General features: G+C 37.9%; 2 protein-coding genes across 6 annotated transcripts in view; one reads left to right on the top strand and one right to left on the bottom strand.

Annotated features, from left to right (window-relative positions):
- RAB3GAP1 (RAB3 GTPase activating protein catalytic subunit 1) overlaps positions 1-9,679 on the top strand; it is a 126,498-nt gene that overhangs the window by 53,960 nt on the left and 62,859 nt on the right. The gene's annotated exons all lie outside the window — the stretch shown is intronic.
- Positions 2,361-9,679, bottom strand: part of ZRANB3 (zinc finger RANBP2-type containing 3) — a 374,344-nt gene continuing 367,025 nt past the window's right edge. For all 3 annotated transcript variants that reach the window (XM_055087541.1, XM_055087543.1, XM_028477393.2), the window contains one exon: positions 2,361-2,841. In XM_055087541.1, coding sequence (XP_054943516.1) covers positions 2,743-2,841 — 99 coding nt within the window. In that variant the 3' untranslated portion in view covers positions 2,361-2,742. The remainder of the gene's footprint in view (positions 2,842-9,679) is intronic.

Below are 9,679 nucleotides of genomic sequence, written 5' to 3' on the forward strand. Positions count from 1 at the left end.
CTCTTGTTGTGGAGCATGGGCTCTAGGCGCACGCGCTTCAGTAGTTGTGGCTCATGGGCTCTAGAGCGCAGGCTCAGTAGTTGTGGTGCACGGGCTTAGTTGCTCTGTGGCATGTGGGATCTTCCTGGACCAGGGCTTGAACCCGTGTCCGCTGCATTGGCAGGCAGATTCTTAACCACTGTGCCACCAGGGAAGTCCCCATTTGTTTCTTCTGTAGATTTTTAATATAGTGATTACATTGGTTGATTTTGGTAGATAGTTATTTAGCTTTGCATAGCAAGATGAACTCTACTTCTACTTCTTCGTGGTGTAATTTGTATTTGTGCTTATATGTGTTGCTGAATTTGATATGCTGATATTTTGTTGAGGAGTTTAGTGTCTGTGTTAATGAGAAATATTGGTCTGTAGTTTTCCTATATTTTGGTTTTGATGTCAGAGAAATGCTGGCCTCATAACATAAATTGGGAAGTATTTTGTTCACTTCTGTTTTCTGGAAGAGACTGTGTAAAGTTGATGTTATCTTCTTTAATATTTGGTAGAATTTGCCATTGAAACCATCTGGGCCTGGAGTTGTTTTATTGAGGTGGCAGTCTCTTCTAAGATCCTGGCTTTAAGCAGAAGTCGTAGTTCCAGTTCCTTGCCTCATGTACACCCATATCCCTGAGGGGCCATTCAAAACGTTACAACCTGTGTGCTGATTTGGATTGATGGAAAGTCCATGCACAGACAATGCTTGATTAAATATAAAGGATACAGAAGGAAACTGATGTGTTTAGGGTACTTTGTAGAGAGATTGGTAACATCATCAGAAAAAATATGCAGCTTCTTACTCTCAGTCCCTCATAAGCAAGGGATGCTAATATCTGAGTCGTATTATACTTCTGGAAGCATAGTTTCTAGACCTAGCCTTATTTATATTTATTATGAGGCTCAGGCATTTTGAACATAACATAGCCTGGATACCACTTCCCCTGGGCTGGTTATACCTTATCAGTCTCAGAGTGATATAATTCACATTATCTATGTGAATTTAGCTAAGCTAAATACGTGGTATTCTCAGACATAAACAGACTTTTTTCTTCCATCACTCTCAGTCTGTATAGTCTATCAAAGCACCTTCAGTTTTGCAGACAGCTTTGTGAGCCATACTAATAGGCTTTTAGCGTCTGAAAGGCTTATCCTACAAAATCCCCATCCCTAGTCCCTAGCTGTGAGTGCCTATATCCAGGGTTGATAATCTCCTGGTTTTCTTCAGAGTCACCTTTGCATGCTTACTTCTGCCATTCAGTTCCCTCTTTGTTTCTGTGACTCGGGAATCTCCTTTTTATTCTTTGAAGTTCAGCTGTCTATTTCAAAAACATTATCATGTCTTACCAAGTATTTTGGTGTGTTTGGGGGGAAGGGGGACCTGTGTCATGTCAATCTGCTGTATCACTTCCATTTTTTAAACTTGATTTTTCTTAAAGATTAGAAGACCAACAACCAAACTTTTGAGAACTATTTGAAAATTAGACATATTAAAAGTATGTATGTTTTCTTTTATTCAGCAGACATTCTTTTTGAACATTTACTATGAGCCAGGTACTGGGATATGAAAGATAAAATGTGGTCCCTGCCTCAGCTTTGGGATTAGAAGAGGGATAGAGACAAGGGAACAAATGGCAACACTGTTGGTAAGTGTTCTCATGGAGGACAGCACAGGGTTTGATGCAAACTCATAGGAGATACTGCCTTTCTAGACAGATCAAGTCAGGAAAATGTTTCCAAAAGAGGTGATGCCTCACCTGAATCCTGCAAGGCAAGTGAGAATAAGCCAGGTGAAGTTAGATGAAAAGATATTCAAGGCAGAAGAAGAGCATCAGTAGATGTGATGATGCCTAAATGAACTTGCAACCTGCGAGTAGTTTGGTAAGCCTGGAGTATGGCAGCTGAGTGTGGAGAATGTCAAAAGATGAGGTGGTGTCTGTGTATTTGGAGCCTAATGTGAACTGGGCATCTTAAGATTTCATAATGTTCTCATACTTATGTTTTTTTTTTTTACAGAATTTTAAAATTATAATTGTTAAAAATAAAAATTCTTAAACTTTTCAAGGATACAAATTAATCACCATGGTTCTTAGCAACTGAAGAATAAGCTACACAGAAGTTTTCACCTATAAATATTTCATTTTTAAAATTGAACTAAAGTTAATAAAGCAGACATTGAAAATTTGAGGTATTATACAAAATATTTATACCATACATAATACAATTAGTAAAGATTGACCCTGTCAGAATGAGAAAAACTTAACATATGATTAATCAAAATTCTATTAATCTATTAAAGATTCTATTAATCTTTAGAAAATAGAACATTTATGTCAAATGCTGAATTTTGATGGTTTAAGTTTATCAATCTACACCTATTTTGATATCTCTTAGTTTCAGTTTTTATATCAAGCACCTGCCAGATTAGCTTTAAGCCTGTTTCACTTTTTAAAGGGTATTTTATAAAACTGGTCTCAAAAAGATATGTGGGCATGATTGCTACTGAACCTGGACTTGGGTCTGCACAGCACAGCCAATCTACTAAAACCGCGTTGTGGTGAAGTAAAGTGCAGCATTTATTGCAATGTACCAAGCAAGGAGAACGGGCAGCTCATGCTCAAAAGACCCAACTCCGCGATGGCTTTCAGGGAAGGGTTTTCAAAGGCACCGCATGGTCCATGATCAGCTTGTGCTCAGTTCTTGGACTGGTTGGCATCAAGGTGAAGTTTTGCACATCATCAGTCTTCTGGCTCCAACCACTTTGGGGTCTTCGTGTTTGGGGTCAGCAGTTTTCATCTGGTGGGGGTCTGGTTTCTGTAAAAACAAGTTAGGAATGTGTGTCAGACCTTTATATCTTTCAGGGAACTGGGAGTTCAGTGACTCTGCTATGTGGCTGATTTATAGTCTAAATTGTTACTAGTTTCCTGGCCCAACATCTTTGCTTTGTTTCTACATGCTTACATTTCCTAATAATTAACTCTTGAGCCAGCCTTCTGAGATTCAGGGGTGGTCTGGGAGACTAAAGCAAAAGCCTCTTACTTCAAAAAACAGGGACACAAAGGCTTGTTTACAGTTTCATGATCAAATTTTATAGTCTAGGCAAGGTAACTGATTTTAATGATGTGATCTGTTGGCTGATTCTCTCTGCTTCCTTATATAACCTATCCTTTAAATACCTTCTAATGGCTGATCCTGAAATCATCGTTAGAGATTTATTCCCTTCATTATTTGTTATTTATTAAAAGAAAATTAGCCCTAGAAATGACACAGACATTAGCCTTAGGAGACATTTGTGTCCAAAGGTAAATTTATGAGATATTTTCTGAGCAGAGGGTGTGGTGGCCAGGATAATGAACCTCTGTACCTCCTAAAGATGTCCACATCCTAGAACATGTGAGTATAGGTTATGTGGCAAGAAGGAATCAAGAGAGCAGATGGAATTAGGGTTGCTAATCAGCTGATTTTAAGATAGGGAGATTTTTCCTGGGTTATCTGGGTGGGCTGAGTATAATCACAAGAGTTCTTAAAAGTAAAAAAAAGAGGCAGAAGATAGTCAGTGTCAGAGTGTTGTGATGTGAGAATCACTCGGCCTGCTGTTCCTGGATTTGAAGATGGAGGAAGGTCATGAGCCAAGGAATGAGGGTAGCCCCTAGAAACTGGGAAAGGCAAGGAACGGATTCTCCCTTAGAGTCTCCAGAAGAAATATAGCCTTGCTGACACCTTGATTTAGCCTGGTGAGACTTGTGTCAGACTTCTAACTTATAGAACTGAAAGATAATAAATTTGTGTTGTTCTAAGCTCCCAAGTTGGTGGTAATTTGTTACAGCAGCAATATGAAAATAATACAAAAAGTGAGAGCATAAATGTTATATGCCTGAGGAGACTACTGAGATTAGAAAAATACACTGAAAGTACAGCTGGGTTTAACTGAGGACAGATTTTGTCTCTGATTTTGCCTTTGTGTAGCCTGGTCTTTGGGCTTTCACCTTCAATCACACTTTACTGGTCACCACAAAGAAACAGTAACAGCGTAAGCAACAGTCCATAAGAAATCTTGTCAGCTGTTTAGTTGAATAATTACGATAGCTTTTTAAAAAAAGATTCATATTTGTGATTTTAATGTATTTTTTTTCTAGTCCTAGAAAGAGATATGTGTAAAAGAACTTGAGAGTTTTGAAAGAATGGTATTTAGCCCTAAGGACCTGTAAAATGTTCTTATTCTTTCAAAAGCAAACGTTTAGAGGACTTCCGGTAACTGAGATGAAGAATTGTCAATTCCTCCCTGGAGAAAAAGTGTGGAAAAAAAAATATGAAACTGGAAAAAAATAATCAAAACAACCATTTCAAGGCACTAGAGGCAAATAAATTTAGGAGCATTTATTCTTGAACAACTGCTAGAGCTTAGGTAAGAATAGAGGGAACCTCTGGCCCTTTTGCCCGTTGCTGTTTCTGTCACCTCCTTCTCTTCTCCCCAGTCTGTGTTGATGAGAACTGTAGCTTTCCAGTCTAGGTTGGCCATGAAAACCATAAGCTCTATTGCCAGATGGGCAGATTTGATTCTGGGTGGAGGGCAAAAGCCTGTGGCTTTGCCTACTAAAAGTAGCAGACTCATTTGAAAATGGATGGGGAAACGCTGTACCTTCACTAGGTCAAGGTTCCACACCTAGTCCAAAGCCAGTGGTGGATTTTTCAGAAATGTAACAGGGAGATCCTGTATGAAAGCCATAGTAGAGGTGGATACACTCTGTACACATCCCTGTATGATAGGGAAACTACATGTGTGCATGGGAGAGTCAAGAGAGCCCTAACTTGAGAACTGGTTGCAACTTTGTATGCATTCCCCAACCCGGACACACAGATCAGTCAGCAGAAGGAAAGCCTTATGGGCTCAGCTATTTGAGCACAATCTGTGCCCAGATTACTGATTTGCCACTAAGCTATATAGACAAGGGGTAGCCCCTAGGGGGCCAGGCTAAAAAATAAGAATAAAATTACTGAATAGAGAAGTAAGTAACAAAACACTTCGGGGAATACAGATTGCACAGTTGTAGTCTGCAATTTACTAAATACAAACAAACAAAAAAGAAACTAACAACCAGCAGAAAGTTAAACAGGACCTGATTTTACTACAATATGTTATCTAAATGTAATTTTCAACCACAGATTAATAGATTTGCAAGGTCACACAGGGAAGTGTGACACATGTAAGTAGAAAAAAACAGTCGGTAGAAATGGACTCTTTATTGGGTCCAAAGTTGGATTCAGCAATAACTTCAAAGCAGTTATAAGTGCGTTCAAAGAATTAAAGGAACTGTATCGAAAGAATTAAAAATAGACTAACAATGAGTCAAATAAGAAGCCTCAATAAATAGAAATTATAATAGAGAACCAAATGGAAATTCCTAGAGTTGAAAAGGATAGCTGAAATAAACTTTGACCAGATATGCTCAAAAGCAGATCTGAGATAGCAGAATAAAGAGTTGGTGGATTTGAAAGATCAATAGAAATTATCCACTCCAAAGAATAAAAGAAAAAATTAGAGAAAGATGAACAGAACTTTAGAGATGCATGGGTCAGTATCATTGTTCCAAAGCATACTGTAATGGGAATCCCAGATGAAGAGAAAGAAAAGGGCAGAAAATATTATTTCAGAAATAATGGCTGAAAACTTCCCAGGTTTGATGGAGGAAAAAAAAAAAATTCCTTAGGGACCCTAGAATCTCAGTGAACTCCAAGTAGGATAAACACAAAAGAGAACCACACCTAGATACATTCTAGTCAACTTGCTGAAACCCAAAGACAAAGAGAATCAAAAACAGCACGGGAAAAATGACTCATCGTGTACAAGAGGACAATACTGCTCGCTGACTTCTCATTAAAAGCAGTGGGAGTCAGAGGGCAGTACAGTGACATATTCAGAGTGCTGAAACAAAAAAACTATCAACTAGGAATTCTATAGCCACCAAAACTAACTTTCAAAAATAAAGGTGAGGGGGCTTCCCTGGTGGCGCAGTGGTTGAGAATCCGCCTGCCAGTGCAGGGGACATGGGTTCGATCCCTGGTCCGGGAGGATCCCACATGCCCAGAGCAGCTAAGCCCGTGTGCCACAACTCCTCAGCCTGTGCTCTAGAGCCCGTGAGCCACAACTACTGAGCCTGTGTGCCGCAATTACTGAAGCCCGTGTTCCTGGAGCCTGTGCTCCATAACAAGAGAAGCCACCGCAATGAAGAGTGGCCTCCGCTCGCCGCAACTAGAGAGGGCCCGCGTGCAGCAACGAGGACCCAACACGGCCAAAAATAAATAAATAAAATAAATTTATTTAAAAAAATAGGAAATAAAGGTGAAATAACAACATTGTCATATAAACAGAGCCTGAGAGAATTCATTGTAGGCTTACCCGCCTTACTGGCAGTATTAAAGAAAACAGTAACTCGGATGCACAGGAAGAAATGAAGAGCATTGGAAATTCCCTAATAAATACAACAGATATATTCTCCTATTTTTTTAAAACATAAGTTTGCTTAAGCAATAATTATAGCACTGTATTGTTGGGTTTGTAACGTGTATCCATAATTTATATGACAATATTGCACAAATAAAGAGGGGGAAGAAATGGAGCTATATTGTATAAAATTGCTAGATTTTACCAAAATTAACCTAACAGTGTTACTGAACCACACTTGGGTCCGTTTGCCTGTGCGCAGGCAAGCCAGTCTACTGGCGCTGGGTTGTGGTGAAAGAAAGTGCAGCATTTATGGCAGGGAGCCAAGCAAGGAGTCCAGGGCAGCCAGTGCTTAAAAGACCTGAAGGCTTTCAAGGAAAGGTTTATAAAGACAGGGTAAGGGAGGGGGTGGTTTGTGGGGTGTGTGATCAGCTCGTGGACATTCTTCTGATTGGTTGCTAGTGAGGTAATTGGAAGTCAGCATCATCAACCTTCTGCTTCCAGCCGGTCTGGGCCCTACATGCTTGTGGGACCCAGACAGTTAACTTCTCCCACCTGGTGGGGGTTTCAGTATCTTTAAAACAGCTCAAAGGACGTGGCTCAGATTATTTAATTCCTCCTCCCTTGAGGAATTAAAGGTCCTTTACTTTGTTTATGGCTAAACTATTACTGTTTTGTCTTGCTTGACTGTTTTCCTTTCTTTCTGCATTTTCTCACTTCTCTGATTAAATTTATTCTTTGACTAAAGTTTTTCTACAGACAGAAGGTAGGCAGAGGACATGGGTGGGAGTCCTGTTCCAGGAAGGGCCCAGAGGGTCCTGCTTGGTTATAGTAGATTATAAATTAAAGATACAGAATGCAGTATTGAAGGATCATTGGGGGAAAACATTGAAAAAAAGCAGTTGTTTATTGAACACTTCCATTTTCTCAGTTACTTTTGTAGATGCTAGGGATTTAAATATGTCTAAGAAATGGTTTTTTCATTGTTTATCACCACCATTTTTGGTGATCCATTATTTTATGCATATATTCTTTATACTGTTTGAAGAGGCTCTGAATGTATTTCTTTCTAAAGTAATACATGTAAGGATTTTAAAATTGTACAAGCAAGAAAGAAAAAGGCATCTTAAAACAAGAGACAAAAGTGAGTGGTAGATTGTCCTCTTTCTCAATTGGAGGACGTGATGCTAAGGCTCATTTATATTTAAACTTAGTATTTAGTATACATATGTAATTTGTTAGATAAAACAACTCTATTATTAAGTATTGCCATAGTGGGATTTTTATTTTTTATGTTGATGCATTTGAGGTCCGAATAAATTTAAATCACTAAACTAGAAGTTGTAGGAAATATAAAGATTTATTAATGAAACTTATTATCTTACATCACATTCCCCCTTCACTTTTCCCACTCTCTCCTCCACATCCTTCCCTTTTCCACATATACAAAATGTGGGCTAAAACATCTCATGCTTTCTTAATTTTGGATAACCAAGCACAAAACCATGGGAAATGTGTGTTATGTCCATCATATACTTTTTATGAATATGTGAGATATATGTATATGTATTTTTGTGCATTGGGGAATTTTTTTATATGGATTTTACTATACATATTGTTGTGATATATATTTCTTTTGATTAAATTTATTCTTTGACTAAAGTTTTTCTACAGACAGAAGGTAGGCAGAGGACATGGGTGGGAGTCCTGTTCCAGGAAGGGCCCAGAGGGTCCTGCTTGGTTATAGTAGATTATAAATTAAAGATACAGAATGCAGTATTGAAGGATCATTGGGGGAAAACATTGAAAAAAAGCAGTTGTTTATTGAACACTTCCATTTTCTCAGTTACTTTTGTAGATGCTAGGGATTTAAATATGTCTAAGAAATGGTTTTTTCATTGTTTATCACCACCATTTTTGGTGATCCATTATTTTATGCATATATTCTTTATACTGTTTGAAGAGGCTCTGAATGTATTTCTTTCTAAAGTAATACATGTAAGGATTTTAAAATTGTACAAGCAAGAAAGAAAAAGGCATCTTAAAACAAGAGACAAAAGTGAGTGGTAGATTGTCCTCTTTCTCAATTGGAGGACGTGATGCTAAGGCTCATTTATATTTAAACTTAGTATTTAGTATACATATGTAATTTGTTAGATAAAACAACTCTATTATTAAGTATTGCCATAGTGGGATTTTTATTTTTTATGTTGATGCATTTGAGGTCCGAATAAATTTAAATCACTAAACTAGAAGTTGTAGGAAATATAAAGATTTATTAATGAAACTTATTATCTTACATCACATTCCCCCTTCACTTTTCCCACTCTCTCCTCCACATCCTTCCCTTTTCCACATATACAAAATGTGGGCTAAAACATCTCATGCTTTCTTAATTTTGGATAACCAAGCACAAAACCATGGGAAATGTGTGTTATGTCCATCATATACTTTTTATGAATATGTGAGATATATGTATATGTATTTTTGTGCATTGGGGAATTTTTTTATATGGATTTTACTATACATATTGTTGTGATATATATTTCTTTTTTCTCAGCATTTCATATAGCATTTATATCATTAAGTTCAGATTTACCTTATTTATTTATTTATTTATTTTTTTGCGGTATGCGGGCCTCTCACCATTGTGGCCCCTCCCATTGTGGAGCACAGGCCCCGGACGCGCAGGCTCAGCGGGCATGGCTCATGGGCCCAGCTGCTCCGCGGCATGTGGAATCCTCCCAGACTGGGGCACGAACCCGTGTCCCCCGGCATCGGCAGGCGGACTCTCAACCAGTGCGCCACCAGGGAAGCCCCTACCTTATTTTTTTTAATGACTGTTAAATTTTTCCTAGTATAGGGAGGTACTGTAATTATTTACCCATTTCTCTGTTGAAGGAGCTTAAAGTTTCTAGTTTTTCACAATTAAACTATTATAATGAAGTTCATTGTACATATATCTTTGTGCATTTGTATGAATGTTTTTGTAGCATAGATATAGAGAGATATAATTAGTTCAAATTTTGTGAATTTAAAATATTGATATATTTTGCCTTTTTGCCCTCTGGAAATGTTTTAAGAGTTTATACCACCACCTGTGTGGCATATCCCAAACTCTTGCCAACACTGGATCTTATCAGTGTTTTATATTTTTTGCACATTTAATAGGTTGTGATATATTATTTTTTTTTTGAGTTTTAAAAAAAA

This window comes from Physeter macrocephalus, chromosome 2 (assembly GCF_002837175.3).
Source record: "Physeter macrocephalus isolate SW-GA chromosome 2, ASM283717v5, whole genome shotgun sequence".
NCBI lineage: Eukaryota > Metazoa > Chordata > Mammalia > Artiodactyla > Physeteridae > Physeter > Physeter macrocephalus.